The sequence below is a fragment of the Doryrhamphus excisus genome, chromosome 22 (genome assembly GCF_030265055.1).
Source record: "Doryrhamphus excisus isolate RoL2022-K1 chromosome 22, RoL_Dexc_1.0, whole genome shotgun sequence".
Classification (NCBI taxonomy): Eukaryota; Metazoa; Chordata; class Actinopteri; order Syngnathiformes; family Syngnathidae; genus Doryrhamphus; species Doryrhamphus excisus.
In genome coordinates, this window is record NC_080487.1 from 7,601,904 (window position 1) to 7,625,381 (window position 23,478).

Consider the following 23,478-nt stretch of genomic DNA (forward strand, 5'->3'; position numbering starts at 1 on the left):
GGGAACTGGTCAAGGTGGCTGTTCAAGAAATGAAGCTTGATGCTCATGTTGCACCTGAGAGCACGAAAAGCGAGGAGCATTCTGTTCACAAGTTCATTGTAGTTCTCTGCCTTGTTGTTTCCAAGGAAGTTCTAAGCGACTGCCACAAAGGATAACCATGCCGCCCTCTCCAAGGCGGTCATCTTGGCAACAAACTGATCATCACGAATGAGGGTTCGAATCTGTGGGCCATCAAACACACCTGCTTTGATCTTCTCGAACGACAACCTTGATTATGTGTTGGAAACATTCACCTTCGGTATCCAGTGCCTTGACAAATTGTTTCATCAAACCTAGTTTGATGTGCAGAGGAGGAAAGATGATCCTATCTCTGTCAACAATTGGGTCATGTGTGATATTTGGCATGCCTGCTTCAAGGGTTTCACGAACAGGCCAGTCCTTCTGGACCCAGTGTCTGTCTCGTGCTCGACTGTCCCACATGCAGAGGAAACATGGAAACTTGGTGAAACCTTTCTGTTGACCAAGAAGGAAGTTTACCATTTTCAAGTCTACACAAATGATCCAGTTGTGCTCACGATATTTTAAGAATTCCATGACCATTCTGATGTCATCATAGTCTTCCCGCAGATGAACTGAATGACCTACAGGCACTGCCCCGTAAACATTGCCATTATGCAAAAGAACACACTTGAGACTGCGTTTAGAACTGTCTATAAAGAGCCGCCATTCAGTTGGATCATAGTGAGGAACACCCAGTTCTTTGAGAAGACCTGGGATATCATGGCAGTAAACAAACTGTCTGTCTTCAGAAAAGAAGGTCACAAAAAGCTGGTCGCGCTTTCTGTAATATGACACTTTAACAGTGTGATCAACAAGATTTTTGCCTTGTAATCTTGATGCCAAAAGCTCAGCTGCTTTCTTTGAAAGACCTAAATCCCGAACGAAGTCATTCAGTTCAGTTTGGTGAAGAGGCTTGGGGACTGGGGGAGATTCAGTCTCTGAAGAACATTCCTCGGATTGTTCCCACTCAGTTTCTGGCAATTCATTGTCACAACTGTCTTCCTCGTTCGTATCATGTCCAATGTCTTTATCGTTTAATGAAGGCAAACCTTTGAAAACTGGAACAGGAATGGAATATATATATATAATCTCAAAACGCATAGATTTGGGTTACGTAAATTCATATATTTAGACTATTTCATCTATCTCAAATTGCATGAAAACTAGAGCTTATGGAGAAAAACTAATTTCAGATTTGAAATCAGCACCTAAAAATCATTCAGAATCAGTTAAAAAATCCAATGCAACAGAAAGTTGAAAAAATATTGTTCCCCAGTGTTATTGAATAAAAATCAATGAAATCTCCCGTATTCTGTCCAGGTTACACAAGCATACATCTTCATACATCTTCCTAGTTACACAAGCACAAGCACCCATGATGAAGCTACATCACGCTACATTTATGCATTTATGGATAATACAACATTCAGTATTAATATATACTGTATATTTTATCTTACACTTTGTATGTGAATCATTTGGTTATATAATTTATTGTAGTACATAATCACAAGAGCCAAAACAGATCAGCATTAAACACGTGAAGATACAGCCGCCTGTAATTGTATCCAAGGCCAGCAGGTGGTGTCGTTTGCACACGAAGCTTCAAGAAATGAATCAATTCTCCAACCAGTTGGACGTCACCTTCGTCTTCTTTTTCGTCTTCTTCTTCTTCTTTGTCGTTTAACGGCGGATGCAAACTATTCTACTGCAACACCGCCACCCTCCGGATAGGAATGGCTAGACCTTTTACATTTCCCCAAATGTTTTTTTTTTTATTTAATTGCACCGTGGAATTGTACAAAACAGTAAAAATAGAATGATATGAACATAAAAAAAGCTATTCTACAAAACACAAACAAAGAAAGGGATGTGTGGGGCGATGAAAAACAATACAGCTTGCCTGTCATCCCCCTCTTGCCCACCGCCTCCACCTGTTCCAGACGACACCCCAGGACGGAGGTGGCCTTCTTGTTCAGCTTGTCCAGCCTCTTCCTGTCAGCTGCTGTGATGCTTCTCTCCCAGCAGACCACACCATAGAAGATGGCAGAGGCCATCACAGAGGCGTAAAAGGTTGCCAGGAGACCGCAGCCTACTGAGCAAATGCGGTATGATTGATTGTTTAATAAGTGTAATAAATTCCCTAACATCTATACCAGGGGTCTCAAACACGCGGCCCGTGGGCCAAATGTGGCCCGCAGGACACTAGTTTGAGGCCCCCGCCTTGATATGAAAGTTTAATGTTAGTGCGGCCCGCGCAAGTTTGATATGGATGCTGTATGGTATCATGTACCCAGAAAAAATTATTACGTTTGATTAATGTTCATGTTAAAGGTTAAATAACTGTTAATAGTTATCCTCCCTATCCGTGTGGAAGTGGTAAGTTTTTGGCTATTTAAGTTAAAAGGAAATAACTTGAAGGCTACCGTTTAGGTCGCTAGCTCTCTAGTTTGCGAGTTAGCATGTGTCTCAAGACCCTGCAGTTGCGCAATATGTTGTAAATAAAAACGTATAAATGTGACTATAGTGGTGTTTTGTCATGTCTACAGGGCTTTAATAATGCTTTGTTCATTTTAATCTGAAAAAAAATAATTTGTCTACCCACCAGCTATATGTGGTTTCTTAAGTTTTTATTGTTTGCCGTTTTATTATTATTATTATATTTATTTATTACTGATTGATTGATTTTCTTTATTCTTAATTTTTCTTCTTATTTTTTTCTTCTTTATTTATTTTTCATCTTATTTTGTGCAGAAAAATTAAGACATTTGAGAACAGTGGAATGTTTTATCAGAGCTTTTATTGTCGAAAATCGGAACCAAAGCACTGAATAAGTTTGTACATTTTTCTGTTTTTAATAAATGCGTTTTTTTTTTTGGAAAACCTGATGCGGCCCAGCCTTGCCCAGACCCTAGCTCCAGTGGCCCCCCGGTAAATTGAGTTTGAGACCCCTGATCTATACACTCTGCCATAGGGAAGACAATAACGTTTTTGGATATTCCTTTAGTTTTTATTAGTACAACCCCAAAGAATTCTCTTTTTCCTATCTTTGGGTCTCCACGAGCTGGGCTTTACCCGGGAATCAGCACACAACAACTGATCTTTTTCCAGGAGTTGTTATATTGAATTTTTCCAATATGATTACAGGTGAAATAGTCCAAAAATAGGCTGCACGGCGGACAAGTGGTTAGCACGCAGGCTAACCAGAGTGGTCATCTTCTCCTTGTCATTCTTTGTCTCTCCTCCTTCCTTCTCTCTATCCTCTTCATCTTGTAGTCCCACTTTGGGATTTGAAGGTGATGATAGTTCTGTGTCTGTTTGAGATTCTCCGGTATGAACAAAGGAGCCGGGGCCTTGCAGAGCCTGACCTTGGGAATGACGATGCCCGGTCGCACGCTGCTTCTCCTCAACAAATGAAGCGGCAGCAGACTGGCCCGCCTCATGGCCACCGTGGAAGCCGCAGCCATGTCGGTCAGGAGCTGAGGTTGGAGGCTGGCCCTGCGATCCCTCGCCTTGGGGATGAGGAGGACACGTGAATTCTGGAAAAATGTCTTGTAGTGGTTCAGTCTGTCTGGGCCGAGGTGCTTCAGCTCTGCCAAGCGTTGTCTCCGGAGAATTTCCTGCACCGCATGACGCCGCTTCCCAATGCACGGAGGGCTTCCTGGGCACACTGTCCGACAGGCTGTGGCAATAAAAGGGCCGTTGAGGGCGGTGGTGATTCTGACCATGTGATCTAGAACGCCGTCATCCACAGGGTCTACCTTGTTGCTAAGGTAAAACCTGTAAGGCCAACAGGACAGAAGGTTGATGAAACGCTTCCAACAGGTCTTTGGCTCTTGAGCCTGGGCAACCAAATCCTGCACAAGACAAACAAAGACCAGAAAAATGTCAACTTTTCATCCACAGCCTATTTCACTTGAATGCTACTTTGGAATAAATTGTAATACATCCAAAATGGTTTTGTCCATCACACAATGAGTATTTATGATTGTTTGATTGAATGGAACGTAAAAGCCACCTCCAGCATCGGCCACTCCAGGTTGAAGGAGTCACAGAACTGTTCAGCACATGGCTTTAGCATGAGCTGATACATCAGGTATGCCGTCTCATAGCGGCCTGTGAAGAGAGCCCACTCTCTGGGCGTCATCATGCGGCCGCTGTCCCGGGCTTGGACGTCTCCTCCTGGAAATATAAGGTTGGTAAAGCGTGGATTACACAAACCCGCATGGTTCTTTGGTTTTTAGCTCCCTTTTGGTGTGGAGTTTTGGAGTTTACCAGTCATAATGAGCATCCTGCAGCAGTCGGCCCGACCCTGCATTGCAGCCTTCATCAAAGCTGTGAAGCCATGACAGTTCCGCCTCTCCATATCCAGACCGGGAAAGTAGTTCAGCAGGTAGTAGGAGATGATCAGGTGACCTGCACAACACCAGGTGAGTCCTGTGACGTCCATTCATTAGCTACTACCTTTGACCTGTTTTTATATGTGATGGTCCACAACTTGACGTGAGGGATTTGCATGCTGGTAAAGTTGACATAGAGTATGAGGTTTCTCATGCCTATGATAAAGCTGGGATAGAGCATGATGTTTCTCATGCCTATGGTAAAGTTGACATAGAGTATGAGGTTTCTCATGCCTATGATAAAGTTGACTTAGAGTATGAGGTTTCTCATGCCTACGAGAAAGCTGACATAGAGTATGATGTTTCTCATGCCTATGGTAAAGCTGAGCGAGAGTAGCATATGAGGTTTCTCATGCCTATGGTAAAGTTGACAAAGAGCATGAGGTTTCTCATGCCTATGGTAAAGTTGACTTAGAGTATGAGGTTTCTCATGCCTACGAGAAAGCTGACATAGAGTATGAGGTTTCTCATGCCTATGGTAAAGCTGAGCGAGAGTAGCATATGAGGTTTCTCATGCCTATGGTAAAGTTGACAAAGAGCATGAGGTTTCTCATGCCTATGGTAAAGTTGACTTAGAGTATGAGGTTTCTCATGCCTACGATAAAGCTGACATAGAGTATGAGGTTTCTCATGCATATGGTAAAGCTGGCATAGAGTATGAGGTTTCTCATGCCTATGATAAAGCTGGCATAGCATATGAGGTTTCTCATGCTTATGATAAAGCTGACAGAGTATGAGGTTTCTCATGCCTATGGTAAAGTTGACAGAGTATGTGGTTTCTCATGCCTATGATAAAGCTAGCATAGAGTATGAGGTTTATCATGCCTATAATAAAGCTAGCATAGAGTGAGTGGTTTCTCATGCCTATGATAAAGCTGGCATAGAGTATGAGGTTTCTCATGCCTATGATAAAGTTTACATAGAGTATGAGGTTTCTCATGCCTATGGTAAAGTTGACATAGAGTATGGGATTTCTCATCCCTATGGTAAAGCAGGCATACATAGAGTATGAGGTTTCTCATGCCCTGATAAAGCTGACAGAGTATGAGATTCTTTGTTTACCTGCTTGTGCTGCAGTAATCAGGGCAGTGTTACCCTCATTATCCTGCCAGTTGACATCAAGGTAAGGACACTGAGCCAGGGCGATGACCACATCCACGTAGCCATGGTAACAAGCTACAATCAGTGCAGACTGAAAGACAAAGATGACATCAAGTATTCACAATACGTAGATGAGACTATGACAGAATCTCCAATTCATCCGTTTCCAAGACATTCCAGCGTTTTGACTGGCGGGCGTGTTGGGGCGGGGCTACATCATTGAACACCTGTGGTTGTAATGGTCCACCTTATAACATGCAGGGGCCCTTACAAACACATTCATGTTGTTTCATGGGCTCCACGCCAGTGTGTGCTGATCTTTAGGTGATGAACTCATCATTGCACACATAATGATGTTTGTTGCTAATTCATGCTAGTTCATTTTACTAGATAGGTCCTTGTGTTTGATGAGTGTCTGTCTGTCAAGCTAACTGTGGGCTAATGCTTTCACATTGAAGAGTGCCATCCTAAAGCATGCTGAAGTGAGTCTGACTGTGCAGTTACGGCACCATCTACTGGACGGAGTTGTAAAGACAGGCAGTTGTGATTGCTCTTGGCACCAAATATTTAAAAAAAAAACAGCCAAACCCTTCTGTAGCGGTCCAAAATCAGTTGTGGCGGGCTGCCACAAACTAATGAAGATATAGGAAATGCTGGATTTGAATGACAGCCAATGCTGTGTCTTTGCAATACCGGTCCTGTCTTTACTTGGTATCGCCCAACCCTAGTTTCTATGGGAATAAGTCTTTGTGTTTTGAAACGCTGGTATGGTTTCCCAGGGGATGAGGTCAAGGACTTAGCAAGCCTGTTAAAAGCTGAGCCCGATGCCAAGCTGCTTCTCGACATGTCACTCCACCGTGGACACATCCCATCTGCTACCAGGAGGATTAACCTGCCGCTCTTACCCCACATGACGATTAGTTTTCCGTTTGTCAAAAAGCCCCAGATAACATTTGCTCCAGAGTGCTCTTACTCTTCTGTTCCTGTCCGTCTCCTTCACTTCCTCCTCAGTCACTCCTTGCCTGATCATAATCTTGACAATGATGGCGTTGTTCTTGCAGCAGGCCTTAAAGAAGGAAATAGGCTCCGGGCTTGTGGAGCCATGACTGACACAGCCCACTGAACTGTCGATGGGGTAGAAGGAATCGTCTGAGGCGATGCTCCTTGTGTCCAAGTTATCCGACAGGGCCTCAAAGTCCAATTCCTCAAACTCCTGGTAGATATCATCCTCATCCTCCCAGTAATTCCGTGTGTAATCCGGTTCCACCTGGTCATATTCTCCTGGTTCCTCACCGGACTCATCGTCACCATCCTTGTCAATTTCACTGATGGACATGACAGGCGTATCTCCCACCTCTTTCTTGGGTCCACCCGCTCCACTTCCAGCAACTCCATTCTCTCTTCGTTTTCCAGCTTCTTCCTCCGTTATGAACACCATTTAATCCCTCCCTCCCCCCCACTAAGGCCTTCGCACTGTGGTGTGATACCAGGGCATCTCCAGCAGGACCTAGAGCACATCCATTGTGGAGGATGAGGCTCATCACAGTATGACGTCACTGCACCTTCTGCCAATCATCCATCAAGAGTCCAAAGCAGAAGTCTCTCCAAACGCCGGCTATGACACGTCCCATTTCTCATCAGCCAAGATGAAGAGTCCCCGCAGCCACGCTTGGGTCCTTAAATGCTGACAGATGGCATGAAGACCCTCAGGTCAGCTCACCATCAGGTCACCGTCTTCTGGAAAAAGGAGCTCCTAATAATCTTGATGGAATATTGCAAAGTCCCCATGGAGGAATCTTGGACTCAGCCTTTGGAAAGCCAGAGGAGACTGACGGCTAATCCACGGATTTACTATGTGGCTCCAGCCCTCCTTCTTCATCTTTGCAGCAACATTCCTCACAACGACATTTTATTTCAAAGCAAGCAGACTTTCGCTTCCAAAGTCATGTAATCAGCGGCAATAGAAGAAATGATCACGCTAACCCAAAAACCAATGCTACACCTTCAAGTGGATTTTACAGCCATGTGACTTCATTTGCATACAGGATAGAGTAGCCACGCCTCTTCATCTCCTGATATAGGTATGATATACTTACATACCTGTCAACATTTAGCATTCCTTGCCCCGGCCAAGAAAAAGTGGGATATTTCTGGGAAACACAGGAGTGACACACAGGGATGGAAACCGGTTCTTTGGGTTTGGTTATTTTGGTTATTTTAGCTCCCAAAGGACTCAACAAACAAACAAATTCTCAAACTCAAAACAGATTAATTAATTAATTCATTTTCTACCGCCTATCCTCACGAGGGTCGCGGGGTTGCTGGAGCCTATCCCAGCTGTCTTCAGGCGAGAGGCGGGGTACACCCTGGACTGGTGGCCAGCCAATCACAGGGCACATATAGACAAACATTCACAGTCACATTCATACCTATGGACAATTTGGAGTGGCCAATTAACCTAGCATGTTTTTGGAATGTGGGAGGAAACCGGAGTACCCGGAGAAAACCCACGCATGCACATGGAGAACATGCAAACTCCATACAGAGATGGCCGAGGGCGGAATTGAACTCTGGTCTCCTAGCTGTGAGGTCTGCGCACTAACCACTCGATCAGCGTGCAGCCCGCAAAACCAATTTCGATTGTAAAAATATAATTGTATCAAATGTTTCTTTATATTTTGTTTATATTTACAGTAGATGCCCAACATGGAATACAAGAGACATCTCAATGAAAGAACAAGATCCAATCAGATTGTATGATTTATGCATTTGGTAAAATATTACAAAAGCAAATACAAAAGAAAATGTCCTAAACGGAAAGACAGGAGGCAAAGTGTGGTGACACCTGACGTCGGACATTCCTACAGTATGCATTCCTGATCTTCTCACAGTTTGTTAAGGCTAGACCAAGCATCTGCCTGGGAGGGACATTCCTTTGAGGACAGCAAGAGAAGAAGCCATCCACGTCAAACGTGATAGGCTATCCTTGAACGGAGGAGGAGGTCATGACCTGACGTCTCTCCCCTGAAGATGGTCACCTTCCTGGGGAATAATGCCACTAAGAACTTGTTGCCAGCCAGGTACACGAGCCATCGTTTTCACTGCCTACAACATCATCCCACCAGAGGGATCTCTACAACCAAAATTTGGAACCGAGGAACCCTTTAGATGAAAGGCCTCAAGCAAGAAGAAGATGACCAACCATCTTTAGGAGAAGGACAGCTGACTATGGCGGTCCATGAAATCAGACTTGATAGAAATGTTCTGTATGATCCCGGATCAGATAAGAAGCCGGATCATGTCAGTGATAAGTCATTAGAGGGATTTCATTGACATGTGTTAATATTGTGCTAATCCTTCCTCGGCCACACAGACTGTTAAGACCGTTAGCTGAAAGATAATTGGATTGGTCGGAAATAGCCACACATCCTGTTACCTCCAACTCGGATCCCTTGCAGAGCAGACAGCAGCCATTGCCAAGCTTCAGTATCTCACATGCTAGTTGCAAATAACACATATCTCATCACGTGATTAAGCTCTTGTAGATATCACTATTTCTTGACTGCAGGCAGCCAGAAATGTACGGATCTTCCCTTGCGTCTGTTTGCTCTCGTCTCAGTCACCCTTTACTTCCTGTCCCGACCTATGGACAAAGCTTTTTCCCCTTACAGTGCACTGCCTTGCTTCTTATTGACAATAAGTTCATTCACCTCTAGAAATGTCTCACAGGTCAAAGATATTAAAAGGCTACTAAAGAGTGTATCACACGAAGAATGAGGTCTGGTAATTGATTTAAAAGGGGATCAAATCCAGGATCAAAAGCATATAAAAGCTAAAATCCACCACTAAAGATCTATAAAGCAAAGATCATTCATTCACTGCCATTCAAGTCATTCAATGCCAGCCATGGTTACCGTCTACTGGTGGATGAACAATGCTATTCCTGAGGTTTTATGAATCAAGTGACATGTACCAACAGAGTTAGCATAATGTCGTTTCAACAGCAGGACACTCATAAATAGATTTTAGCATAACTTCATTTAACAGAGCATTAGTACATGAACATTTTTCCCCACATATGAAGCATAAATGTAAGCCAGAGAAGACTCCAATGCTCCTTTTTTTGAGGGGTTGGCGGGGGGGTTCATGGTTAGTTTACCACGTTCCTCAAGCTCATCCAATCACAAACTCAGCCAAGATTCATTCAGGGTCTCACAGAAAGTCAGATTTTTACTCATTTTTATTTTAACTCATAACAAAGATGCATATTTTTCCCCATTCAGGTGTTAAAAAAATACTTGAGCATTACGAAGGGAGCCACAACAAAGAGGCTGAAAAGCCACATGTGGCTCTGGAACCGTGGGTTGCTGACCCCTGCTCTATACAGTATATATCTACACTATTACTTGTGCCAAGTGCAACACAGAGGTTATGTTTTATCTGTTTGTGTTCAAAGAACTTGAAAAGTTCTGCGTGGATCTGGATGAGCTGTTCAGGAATTGTGGGAAATAGGACATGCAAAAACTGATTACATTTTAGGGGTGATCTGGGTCATCTTCTGCAGGATCCAGGATTTTTTGTAAAGGATTCTTTTGACCTTTTTCAGCATAAAAGTAGAATTATTATTTTGCTGTGAATCACAACATGGAGGGGAACAATGGTGCTATGCGCTCTAAGAATGCTTCTCTAGGGACCTATGATGCTCATTGTGGCCCTTTATATTGAGTTGTGGACTCCTATAGAGCAGCTACACACAATAACCCACACAAAGCTTTCTAGATCTTCCACAATCTTCACCTGTTCCCGCTGTTTTTCCACAGCTTTTCCAGGCACGCCCACTTCGCTGCGATTGGTCACACTCCCAAGTGTTCCCAAGGTCTTCTGGACTACTTCTGAAACCCACTTTCTAATGTAGTGGATATAGGAGTTGATCATAAATGAATAAAGATTTTGGGGAGCTACTGGAAAAGTGCTTAGGAGCTACTGGTAGCTCATCAGCTACTGGCTGGAGACCCCTGACTCACTGTGGATGGACTCGTGTGATAACGTAGACAATCTTGACACGACACAAGGAGTGGAAATGTGGTCATTGAACATTTTTTGCGGGGCTACCCATGTTTAAAAAGACTTTGGTAGATATAGAATAGATATCGCCAACAAAGCTGTGTAGCAGGAGGCTGGGCCTACAGCTTGCACTCACGGTCAGCACATTGTGACGTCACAAAGAGACGGGGGTTGGAAAAAAAATCTGAAAGCGAGCGTTCAGAGTAATCTTTCGGGTGCTCTAATAATTTTTTCCATGACTGTATATACAAAGTATAGTCACGATATTCATGTGTGTGCATTAAACAATAAGATATTGCAAAGGAAATCCGCTTTCCTGTTAGCAGTAATTACTTCATTCATTCATTTATTCATTTTCTACCGCTTATCTTCATGAGGGTCGCGGGTATGCTGGAGCCTATCTCAGCTGTCTTCGGGCGAATGGCGGGGTACACCCTGGACTGGTCGGCGGGGTACACCCTGGACTGGTCTTGTGGTCCTGGCCGAGGTGCCGAGTTGCATGTGCGATTGAAATGACCGGGCGTCATACACCCACACGGTGTCTACACCCTCCCCTGCTGTGCGTGCGGGAACCCAGTTGGGGAAGGGGAATCGACAGGCGACCACCTTGGCGCAGCTCGGTAACTCCTTTTCCAGCTTCAGCTCCAACTGGTCCATCTGTAAGCATCATCCCATGGCATCATATCATGGCTCAATGACAAATTAAATACTTTATTTGACTGTCAGTCAGTCCCCCCCATATTTGCTATTCAAAGTGTGGAACGTACCATTTGAGGGACTCCAAAAATGACAACATTGTCGTACTGAGCAAAGCTGACCTACAACAAAATAAAGCAATGAATGTTAGAAAATAGGCAGTAAAATGTCTGACGGTCATCATTCATCCCTGTGATGGACTGAACTGACCTTCCATAAGTCAGAAATGTGAAAGGAGGTGGAGTGGTGCACGCCCTCTCTCCAGGCCTTGTAGCGGGAATAGCACACCAACCAGGGGTTCAACTCTAAGCCTGACGCTTGAAATCCACGTCTTGCTGCCGCTATCACCTACACAAACGAGTTCATAAAGTGGAGTACATGTGACTAGTGAAAGACTGGCATTGCGTTCTATGAATGGCATGATGATGCATTCAGATCTAACACACTGTTGGTGATTGGAACAGCTGGAGTCAGTAAAAGAAATGGAGTCTCCCATTACAATCCCTTGTTATGTACCACTGGGCCACTATTCCTTTTCACCCCACACTAACTAACAAGCACACTCACCATCAAACTCACCACCATGCATCAACAACACGTGATGACGAGTGGTGTGTCGGTCATGAACGAACGGGTCAAAAGAACTAGTTCTTTTTTGTGAACGGAATGAACGAGGTCACCGACAGTGTCGGTCAAATCTCTCGGTCTCGGTCTTTCAGTCGCTAACCCCACCCACCCACAGAGCGAGGCGCAACGATTGGATAAGACAGACAAGCACGCACATAGTCCCGCCCTGCAAAAGGATAAACTGACTCTCCAGCCAATCAAAAAAAACTGAACGGGCCTTTTAGGGGCGGTGACCTCGTTCATTCCTTTCACAAAAAAGAACTAGTTCTTTTGACTTTTTCAAAAGTCCGCGCAACCAGTGTCAGATTTTTTCCAAATACGGGTTTTGTAACATTGCTATATTTGATTAACAACACACTACTTACGATCCTCCCGTCGCCACTCCCAATGTCCACCAGGCTCCCTGATCTGGCTCGCAGGGCGTTGAGGACATTCTCTACCTGTGTGGTGGTCGCAGGGACAAACGGAAGGCAGATTTTCCTCAAGGCAGGGGCCACAAAAGGAGTAGCCACCGCGTAGAGAGCCACAAGGGAGCTTCCGACCACCCCCGTTACGAGGAGACCAATTCGGCTTCTACTTTTGCTTTCCTTGGTGATGCATTGTTCCGCCGATTCCATAAAAAGTTCATCTTTCGACATGATGGGCTTCCAAACAATACATAAAGACGGAGAATTTCGTTAAAAATACACTGGAGCGATGCCCTATTGACTAATGAGTATTGTCAATGACACCTAATGACTATTCAACAGGACAACCGCCTCGGAATCCACTTCCGTATTATGCCCTGGGCCGCCATGTTCGGTTGGTGAAGCCAGAAATATTGCATCGAAAGCATTGAAAACCTACCCCATTAATTGTTCGTAGGCGCCCTACCATGGCGGACTATTAGCTCTCTGCCATACATAACTCTGTTCCACTCCTGACAGAAGCGAACCTGACCTGAACACTCCAGTCCTTGATTACTACTGTCCTTTGCGTGCATCACTAAAATAATTCCGACTGGGTGGCTTGCCTCGCAAAACTACAGTTCTGCCCTGCCAACTGGAACTCATTTGGGGAAAAACGACTTGTAAAATCAATCACTACATTTACATTTATTTCTTCAAAAAAGTACATCGAGAATAGTAGTCGAGAATGTGCGGTTAAAATAAATTTGACACACGGAACATCGGGAGAGCTTCCACACAAATTCAAATAATAACGAATACTTCCAAAAGAATTAAAAGGTACAGAATACTTTATCTGTGAGTGGATGTGACACAAAGTACACTGAAATTTGAGGTTAAAATGAGCTATTTTCTAAAACTTGTTTGAAAATAGCTTAATTTGGTTTAAACAATTATTGTAAACTTACAAAAACATGACCAGTACATTATTTTGATGGTAGATTTTTTTCAGAGACACAATATCAACATTTGTTTACAAACATGAAATCAAGGAAATAAATGTGTGAAATAACCATTTCATAACCAACACAAATAAATCCTGTCAAATGCAAATTAATTGATAAACTTTCTTTCATGTATGATTTCAATGCTTTCCCCACAATGCGTCCCTGCAATAATACTTTCAAAGTCAGGGTTTTGTCTTCTGGTAATTCATAATTCCGACTTAGTTTTTCCACAACCATCACATCCAGTCACAATGGTACCTTCCTTCCATTCTCTGCCACTTTACATGGTGACTGTGTCACATCAGAAGTCATTAGACAAGGTACGGTGGACAGCGTGGTCCAAAGCCGTCATGTCATGATGCATCTGATGATGATAAATGTGGTGCCTGCTGGTGGTCGGGCCATCATCTATCATTAAATCATCATCCTCTCCTCTGTAGCCATCTCCCCCATCCTGAGAATAGCTATGCTTCATCACCAGGATGTTCCTGGCTGGGGTGGTGTGGTGGGAGAGCCGTGGTGACTGCTGGTTCACCATCCCTGCAGGAAGCGGCGGTACAAGTGCCCCGCCATCAGGATCCGTGGTGGCCTCTCTCGTGCTAAGGTTGCTGCGACTACCGTGGACGCTGCCATGCATGCTTCCCTGCTGGGATCCGCAGTGGTGGTCGCGAATGCATTTGGAGGAGGACCGGTGCAGCTTGTGGGACTTTTCAAACTCCTCGGCCACGGCCGCATCAGTTAGGTCACCCGATGGGACGTGTCGTAACGTGCAGAGCTCATAGTGGGGAGGCTCAAACTCTGGGTGGAGGAGGGCAGGGTCAAAGTCATCTCTGTGAATGCCAACAAACAGAATTAGAATTATTGCACTCTGTAGATTTCATTCTCAGACCAAAAAATGCGGAAGCAATTGATTGATTGACAGGACGGTCCCGCGTCTTGACTAATAGCTAATGGAATCCCTGAGCCTCAGGATGTTTTGGAGAATAAGAAGTGACTGTCTTCCTGTGTTCAAGCTCAGCAGCAATGGTGCTGCCAGAAACCTCGCTTATCCATCCAAGCTTGTGCAAAGACAGAAAGCTTTCTTGCCTTTGCCATCATGAGTGTGAATACCTTACACTAAATTACATTCTATCCACATTTTCACCAACATTCACTCACGGTGCAACCAAATATAAGGAATAATATAGGCTACTATGTGGGTATTGAAAGCAGGATGTTCTTGGTCAACATACAAAATAAAGAGTCACATTTCATAAAATGACGTGAGAGATGAGTCAACCTGCGAATGATGTATTTCTTGCGAGGCTGTTTGACCTGGATGATGACAGAGATGACGAGCAGAATGACCACCAGGCCGCACGTCACACCAATGATTGTGAGGTTGGTGTTGTCCAGAGAGTCCAAAATGCTGGGTTTCCTTTTCTCTGGTGAGACACACAACAGTGATAACAGTCATGGTTTTGGGTGTGGGAGTGGGAGTGCAGATGCAGTAGATGCTGGTGGTTCTCTGGTGAGACACACAACGGTGATAACAGTCATGGTTTCGGGTGTGGGAGTGTGAGTGCAGATGCAGTAGATGCTGGTGGTTCTCTGGTGGTACACACAATGGTGATACAGTCATGGTTTCGGGTGTGGGAGTGCAGATGCAGTAGATGCTGGTGGTTCTCTGGTGAGACACACAATGGTGATACAGTCATGGTTTCGGGTGTGGGAGCGGGAGAGTAGATGCTGGTGGTTGGTACCTTTGCAGTGATTCTCGTCCCATGGATACACACAGTTTTGGATGCCGTTGCAGACCAAGGTGTGGTTGATGCACATGTTGCTATGGCAGAAGAAAGTACCTCCTTCACATGGAGCTGGTGAAAAGACCAGAGAAAGGCCTTTTATCATGTGAAATGTGTAGAGTGCTGCCAATTTGCGCATCGTTGTTATGGTACAGATACAGACAGCAGATTCCATCAAAGGTTCTCCTATTTGGCGATTTAGAGCAGGAATGCTGGTGGAAAACAAGTATTAAGATTAGCTTGGATTAGCCTGATGCTGGGTTTAATGTACTGTAGTTTCTGCACTATAAGTTGCACTCAAAGTCTTTAATTTTCTCAAAAATCAATGACACGCCTTTTAACATAGTGCGCCTTATGTGTGTTCCAAAATCTGTAAAACTGTTGTTTTTCTACTTGGGTAAGCACTCCACTTTAGTGAGCGTAGACCACTTCCTGTTGTCACAAGGACATTATACGCTAAGCTGACAGCGATAAACCAATCAGAGAACTACTCATGATACGCACAGCACATATCCTAACGTCCGCCACGCCTCTGGAGCGGTCCAACAACACCGCTCCTATCTAATCTGTGAAAGCCAAGTGTTCACCCATCTAAATGATGTGTATCCGTATCTGATAAAAAAAAATGGATTCACTCACGATCAAGGAAGGTGGTGAAGAGGATCTTGAATTTGCTTTTCCTGCTTCCTTCATCCGCCCACAGCCTGACCACACCCAGTGATGATGTCAGCATGACGTCGTTGGCAACAGTGGAGCAGAACTTATTCTTCAGATGCTCAACCGAACTGCTGCCATCATAAATGGCAACAAAGTTCCGCTTGCACTCGTTTGAGTTGTGCATCTCATACTCCAGAAAGCGCATGTAGATCTGAGGATGGGAAGGGAGAAATATTATACATAAATTACATTACAAACATTATATAAATATTAAGGGTGTTCAATGCAACTTGTATTTGTATTTGTTGAAGTCGCGATTTGTATTTGTATTCAAGTAAAATTTTAAATGGCCCTCCCCTTAATTAAATAAAATAAAAATACAAATATTAATAATTACAATAATACAATAATAATAATTGAAAATAATTGAATAAATTGACCAATGTTTTTTCAAAAGCCTGAATGGAAGGATATCGGATGAGCACGAGGTGGGTTTCATCCTCCATACCAGAGCTGAAACATCAGCAACAACCGCCTTAAATGAAGACCACATGCTGGGGGTAGGAGCCTACCCCCGACAGCAAAGGTACCACGTGATGGGGGTGAGAGTTTATTCTTAATCAATAAAAAAATCTTAGGAAGGCATTGTTGCCAGTTATACAAGAAGCAGTTTAGGATTTTTCTTGACAAGGCCAAATTCATCAGTCAAAAACAAGTCAAGCATTAGAATGATGAAAACAGACCTTGGCTTTTGGCGGGGCTCGAACATACCACCTGCAGTCCACAGCCTCCGTCTGCAGTGCCCGCTTCTCCCTGGTGATCTGAGTAGATTCCACGTAGCCTTCTGGACCACTCAGCTCAAACTCACAAACTGTGAAGAGCAGCATTTCTTGTGAAATGATAGCAAAAGCACATTACATATGTTTACAGTCACTCAAAGAACGGTTGGCCACAACCGAGTGAAATCTGCCACCGCCGTGCATCACCAATGCACTTGGTGAAAGTAATAGAAACACGACAATCAAGAGAATGTGAGGAAAAGCAAGGATACAAATGAGTAAATGGCAAATAAGTAGGCAGTAGTCCAGAAGTCCTTGGGAGCGCTTGGGAGTGTGATCAATCACAGCGGAATGGGCGTGCCTGGATGCAGGCCGTGAGTGGAATAAATTCAAACAGTTTTAGAAATCTGGAAGCTGCAGCCTATCCCGGCTGTCTTCGGGTGAGAGGCGGGGTACACCCTGGACTGGTGGCCAGCCAATCACAGGGCACATATAGACAAACAACCATTCACACTCACATTCATACCTATGGACAATTTGGAGTCGCCAATTAACCTAGCATGTTTTTGGAATGTGGGAGGAAACCGGAGTACCCGTACGAGGAGAACATGCAAACTCCACACAGAGATAGCCGAGGGTGGAATTGAACTCAGGTCTCCAAGCTGTGAGGTCTGCGCGCTAACCACTCGTCCGCCGTGCAGCCTATTGTAGCTATCCCTGTCAGTAAAACATATAGTGCTCAGAGCCAATATTATGGCTGTCAATATGTCACCTTCGTGCCCTGCGCTCATGGCGGTGCTTGTTTGTGTCCTGAATTGCTAGCAGAAACTCGTCTTTCTGTATTCCTTCTGTCAGTTCCAATAAGTAAATATGTATTGTTTACTAGTCTACCAATTCTTAGAATAATACTATGGGCTTTCTTTCCAGGGCTAACTGGTCGTTCATTTTGCAGCATCTATGTCACATGTTGACAGTCAAAAAAAGCATACTTGTGGCCATTTTTGTGTGTGTCATATCATACCGTATTTATCCCAATACAATATCAGTGTTATTGTAAAAACAGTATGTCACTCTCTTGGTTTTGCTGTGACTTTATGGCTGTATGTGTTTGAAGCACTGTTGCTAACTCCTCAGTCAGAAAAGTAGCTCTTGGCTATCCTAGATGATGTCATTGTTTTATTTGCATATGATATTGTAACATACTGTTGGAAAAAAAGCATGACCTTGTAGGTCACCTTCATTACATATAGTACTACAAATAAACTTGATTCTTGGTTTGTTACTTTAAAATTGGCTGCGTATAAATACAATTTCAATATTTCATCTTGGCTAGCGCCTGTCAAAGTCCAAACAGCACAATAATTACATCCGTACTCTCCTCCAGCCTCCACCTTCCATCACACTGACAGGTAAGTGAGTGAGTGAGTCCCAATCAGGCTTGAAAGTAACGAGTCATCATTTCATGAAGATGAAGAAACAATTCAGTTTTAGATCTTGAGGCAGCACGGTGTGACGGTTTGTGGCTGCTTTGGGGTGGACTGCTGCTCAGTGAGAACACACACTGCAGATCAATACGTGCTTTCACTTCTACGTCCCCAAATACCAGAAAACTCTCCAACTTTGCCAGAAAATGTTGCTAGATTTATATTTGACAAAATATGTCGGCAAAGTGAGTTTGGAATGTTGCCAGATTTAGCAATAAAGTTGCCACGCTGGCAACACTGGTTTGACTCTGGTTCCCAGAATGTCATCCGCCAGTGATGCCAAGATGGCGGTGAGTCAAACTCACCACTTCATAGTTGTGTATTTATCTATGACAGGAGTGAGACAAAAACGTTTTATTAAGTGAGTTCTTATAGTTTTTTGTCATGATGAGCACTTTACGTATTGTCATACTCACATGGTAATGCTGGCAGTTCTCCCAGACCTTTGAACTCAGGATCTAAAAGTAGAAGAAAAGACTCGTTATGAAACATTTTTGCCATTTGATGTTTAAAATAAGCAAGGTTCAGTGAGGTTGGACAACAATAGCGTTGCCCTTGAAAATATATTTATTTTCAAACTGCATTTAAAGAAGTGAGTGTTTGGTTAGAAAGCAACACCTGCAAGTCAATAACTCATGTTGTGTTATGAAATTAAATTGCTCACTGCTCCATATTGTGTCCTGAACCTTGGTGCTGATGAATCCACTTGTTGGTGGATTATCAAGTCAGATTTACCATCTTAGTTCTTATTAATCCTCTCATGTTTCTTGCCTATTTGGGCTTCAAGCTTGCACAGATTATTCCCAATCTGCATGGAGGTGCAGTAAGTACAACAATGCAATAGCGGGGCCTTATCCGGTGGAAGGATTAGATGAACAATCAGTTCTTCTAAAGCTTTCTGCGCTGTTTTTCCATCGCATGATTGTCATATACATTCAAGAAATACAATGTGGAAAACATTATGGATATTTGTTTGGAAAATGAGGGAAAATAAGGGTAGTGGGACCAGAATTGGGTGTGGGTGTGGTGTAACCTCCTTTGAACTAGGTGTGTGTCTCACCTAGTCTTTGAGCATGAACTCGTATCTAGTCTGACTGGTGTGTGTCCCACCTAGTCTTTGAGCATGAACTGGACTAGAGCTGTCCTATCTAGTCTGACTGATGTGTGTCTCACCTCGTCTTTTAGCATGAACTGGACTAGGACTGTCCTATCTAGTCTGACTGGTGCTTGTCCCACCTGGTCTTTGAGCATGAACTGGACTAGAACTGTCCTATCTAGATGAGTGGCGTCTTCTAAGACAACCTGAACAGTTTTCTTTGTAGAGCGGAAACCTTTGCTGACACAACTTTACCATTTATCCAGGCTTTGGACCAGCACTGGAGACCTCCAACGGCCGGGTATTGGGGTAATGGCTGGGACTCAAACCAGTGCCACACTACAGAAGGCAGTACCGCTACTACACTACTAGCAGTACTGGTTTAGTTATACTACAATTTAATTCAAACATATTCAAGCCTCATTATAAATTTGATTAGCAAAGTCTATAAACTTGCAGTAGTTACTTTATCTGCAAAAGGTCTTTCTTTGACCACTTTATGTGGTCAGTGGAGGATGGACGATCCAACCATGAATTATCTCCTGCCCTTTCTGATGAGCGGTATTAGACAAGAGATAAGCGTTTGGCATGCAAGACATGTAAACAGATGGGAAAGAGACTCTCCTTATCTGCCGGTAAGGATTCATATGTATGTTCTCAAATTCAGCGTTAAAAATCCAAATGTACGATTAGATGAACTTAAGTGGATGACGGCTGTAAGTGGAAAGAAAAGAAACGGACGAGCGGACAAAGAATGCAGATTGATTCGTCATGGAGTCATCATTGTAGGTGGCCTATAAAATCTGCTGTTAATAAAGCCTCAGCCTCGCTTAAGCTGCTGTGGCTCAGCACTGACAAGCTGGATTCCCCTGAAGACACGCTTTCATTAACTTGTGTGTGTGTGTGTGTGTTTGCGCGCTTAGGTATGTGTGTTTGTGCCCCCCCCCCCATCCCCCACCGCTTCCAGATCACTTTTCCAGCAGTATGCAACCATATTCTGCAACATTTAAAAGGAGGTTGTTTTTCCTACTGCATTGCCAAGCCTAAAACGCTCCCCATTCCTGGCATGGAAATTCCCGTCCACGTGTGCCCGCTGGCAGTTTACATGATCACAAAGAGGGTGACAGCTGTGCAACGTAACAGCCCTTTGTGTCAATGTCACACAACGTTAATGGATGGCGATTGGGACTAATATTTTATGTATGGCTTGTGTCTGCCATACACGCTCTTGTGCTCCTGTGCAAGTGTACCTAATGTGTGGCCAGTCAATGCAGGTTATATATATTGAGTTGTTTCAGGAGCGCATGCTATAGGACAAGAATGAATAGTGAATATGATGAAATGTACTAGTTTCATACTCGTCTACAGCAAAAATGCATTATCCATAATGAAAACTCCTTTGTAACGAGTATAAGGCTCATCCCAAGCCCTTAGCACTTACCCCCCCTTGTTTTAAGGAGAATTGGGACACCACCTGATTCTCGTGAACATGCAAAACCGAGGTGTAAGGGGGTAAGACAAGGGCCAAGGGGTAGAATTAGGAGTCAGCCTTCCCTTTCTCCATGTATCTTTGCAATAATAGTCACCATATATTTGACATATGTATATTTAGATTATATTTATATTAGATTTGAAGATAAAAGGTGTAGTGCAGGAGTAATGGGGTACACCGCTGTAAAAAGTGTGGCAACCACTGGTTATAGACTTATCTACACTTCATAGACTTATCTTCCAAACTCTTTATACCTCTGTCGTCACCCACCTTGTGTGAAGTTGTAGCGGGCTGAGAAGCCGATGGCCTCCAGCTCTCCATCAGCCACAAACTTGATGTACAGGTACCTCCCACTGGAGCGGACATACATGGGGCTCTCCTGGCCACAGTAGCGTCCAATGATGGGCGAGAAACCAAAGGGCCCATCACGGACCTCGATGTGGTCAAACTTGCACTCCCAGGACGGCTCAATGGAATACTTTTCATCAAAAAACAAGTCAATGCACTGGCGAGGAGACGCTGGAACAGAGGGAGCTCTTCAGTCAAGGAGGTTGGGATACTTTTAACATCAAAACAGACTCACCTTCTATTATGTAAATGCATTCCCTCTCAGGTGGGTATCTGTCAGGGTAGTTGGGTGAGGTGAAATAGCCTCCATCGGGTTCCTTCACCCAAGCCCCGCACTGCCCAGCTGGTGTCACACCTGAGTTGTTGGTCACTGGCAACAAAGGCGTTCAAGAGTTTAGAGTAAAGCAGTGAGAAATACAGTAATTGTAGCCAGTAGTGACCAAGTACACAATGTTGAGTACACCCTGCAATCTCAACATTATTGGCCATTTGTTGGTCAAAAGCCATCTCAGAAGCTTTTCAACCCAAATGCTTAGCAATACAACACAAGTAATACGTATATGTGGAAGACAATGGAACCATACCACACAGACTATGTAGGGTTACACACATATAATGTACATACAAAAAATCCTATTTTATGCTCATTCATAACCGCAGGGCATGCTGGGTATGCAAATCAATGTCATAGCCCAGGTTTGATTAGTGTCAAAAATGGACAATTTTATGTGACTCATCTGAGAACATGTGCTGTCCTACATTGTAAAAGAAAGAGTTGGATGATGTTTCAGGATTATGCACTCTACTCTAATCCATAAAATGGAACCCCCTACTTGCACATGATGAACAGAAACAGACTTTTGTTGTTTTAGGGGAGCATTTTGCTGGCCTCGCATGGAGCTCCAGAAAGAAACATACCGTGTGTTTTTGTTTTAGTGGCTGTTGCACCCAACAACTCACGTGAGATCAAATTTTCTGCAAAAGCTGACAGAAGACAAGAAAGGTTAAATTAAAGATCTGCTTAAATGTATTCTTGCATCACAGTAACAAAATAATTGGGACATAAAAAAAGAAGGCATATGCATCAAGCAGAAACTTGTAGAATATACTTACCAGTGTACAGCAGAAGTTTGCACAGCATCTTTGTTCCCTGATAATGCAGAGCTCTCACGAGTAGATCCATCAAATATCACTTGCCATTGCACAACACATAAATTGTTCTCCGATTGGGACAAATCCCAGCACAAAATAGCTCAGCATCATTCTTCCCACAGCTCAAGGATTAAACGTCTGGCTCTCCCTAACCTTCCTATGTTTTATATTAGAAATCCTCTTAGAGGAAAGTGTCCTTGACACAACAGGAAACAATCTGGTCAGTGCAAAACGCGTTCCTGCACTTTTCCTGCATGAATGAATTAGATCGACGTACGTGTGTGTTTAGGAATGCAAGGAAAATCAATCAATGTATTTGTTGTCAATAGGATATCTTGGTTTATTTGGAAGAAACATGGCAAATAAGTTATCAAATCACAACATTAAAATGCACAATGGGCAAGTTCAGTTCAAAAAGTCACCCTGGACTGGTGGCCGGCCAATCACAGGGCACATATAGACAAACAACCATTCACACTCACATTCATACCTATGACAATTTGGAGTCGCCAATTAACCTAGCATGTTTTTGGAATGTGAGAGGAAACCGGAGTACCCGGAGAAAACCCACGCATGCATGGGGAGAACATGCAAACTCCACACAGAGATGCCCAGGTGGAGATTCCAACCCAGGTCTTCCCCATCTCCTGACTGTGTGGCCTACATGCTAACCACTCTGCCATTGTGGCCAAATTTCTACAGTGAAAAAAAAATTCACCTGTGATTATGGGGTGGCTCAATATACTACACCTAACTAGACCCAGTGATGTACATGTTTGTTGTAATCCCTGGAGAAGAAACTCGGACCACAAACAGGGGAAAAATTCCAATGTAGCTACTAGTAACGGTATGGAACCACAAGGGGTCGCCCTAGCACCATTTTGCCTTTCAGCTGTGAGGAATGTGTGGGTGTCACTGATGATCTTGCCAAATCGTTTTCCCCCACTATTGACTTCATTTTGCTGAAGAAAATGTATGTAATAAAAGGTAATAATTACATTATTTATTATTTTGCAGATAATTGCTGATTAACTTTGTCACCATTTTTTGTTGTTTGCCTAAGAAATTAGTACCGATCCTCATTATGAAAAAATAAAGGCAACCACTCAATAAAAAAAGACATTGGTATCAGTATCAATATCGACATCTCTCTCACAGGTTCACTTGGGATCAATCAGTCAGACGTGGAGTGCAAATGAGGTGCCTTTGTTCGTCTGGCTCCGTTTGTGCATCATTAGCACCGTGAGCACCATAAAAACTACAAATTAGCCCCCCCTCATTTCGCTAGCTTAAACACAAGGTAGTCAGGGTAGTTAGTCGAGCTACCACCACCCAGGTTGGTACT

General features: G+C 43.7%; 3 protein-coding genes across 4 annotated transcripts; all 3 read right to left on the minus strand.

The window, feature by feature from the left end:
• Positions 1-2,890: 2,890 nt before the first annotated feature.
• On the minus strand, positions 2,891-6,999 carry LOC131109526 (ankyrin repeat domain-containing protein 33B-like). Its single transcript, XM_058061653.1, has 5 exons — positions 6,535-6,999; positions 5,523-5,652; positions 4,336-4,476; positions 4,079-4,242; positions 2,891-3,917 (listed from the first exon to the last, which is right to left on the minus strand). Exons 1-5 carry the CDS (start codon positions 6,997-6,999, stop codon positions 3,273-3,275), a joined length of 1,545 nt encoding a protein of 514 aa, XP_057917636.1. The 3' UTR covers positions 2,891-3,272.
• Position 7,000: 1 nt separating this feature from the next.
• Positions 7,001-12,950, minus strand: atpsckmt (fATP synthase c subunit lysine N-methyltransferase). Its single transcript, XM_058061655.1, has 5 exons — positions 12,795-12,950; positions 12,314-12,592; positions 11,532-11,669; positions 11,393-11,443; positions 7,001-11,282 (listed from the first exon to the last, which is right to left on the minus strand). Exons 1-5 carry the CDS (start codon positions 12,822-12,824, stop codon positions 11,028-11,030), a joined length of 753 nt encoding a protein of 250 aa, XP_057917638.1. The 5' UTR covers positions 12,825-12,950; the 3' UTR covers positions 7,001-11,027.
• Positions 12,951-13,048: 98 nt separating this feature from the next.
• Positions 13,049-23,342, minus strand: LOC131109525 (neuropilin and tolloid-like protein 1). 2 transcript variants are annotated; one of them, XM_058061650.1, is made up of 10 exons: positions 22,095-23,342; positions 21,900-21,965; positions 21,217-21,351; positions 20,904-21,152; positions 18,462-18,503; positions 16,526-16,653; positions 15,765-15,993; positions 15,084-15,197; positions 14,621-14,765; positions 13,050-14,171 (listed from the first exon to the last, which is right to left on the minus strand). In XM_058061650.1, the coding sequence occupies exons 1-10, from the start codon at positions 22,162-22,164 to the stop codon at positions 13,643-13,645; spliced, it is 1,707 nt and encodes a 568-aa protein (XP_057917633.1). In that variant the 5' UTR covers positions 22,165-23,342; the 3' UTR covers positions 13,050-13,642. The 2 variants fall into 2 exon arrangements, with proteins under 2 accessions (XP_057917634.1, XP_057917633.1); XM_058061651.1 differs by lacking the exon at positions 21,900-21,965 and having other exon boundaries at positions 13,049-14,171.
• Between the last annotated feature and the right edge of the window lie 136 nt (positions 23,343-23,478).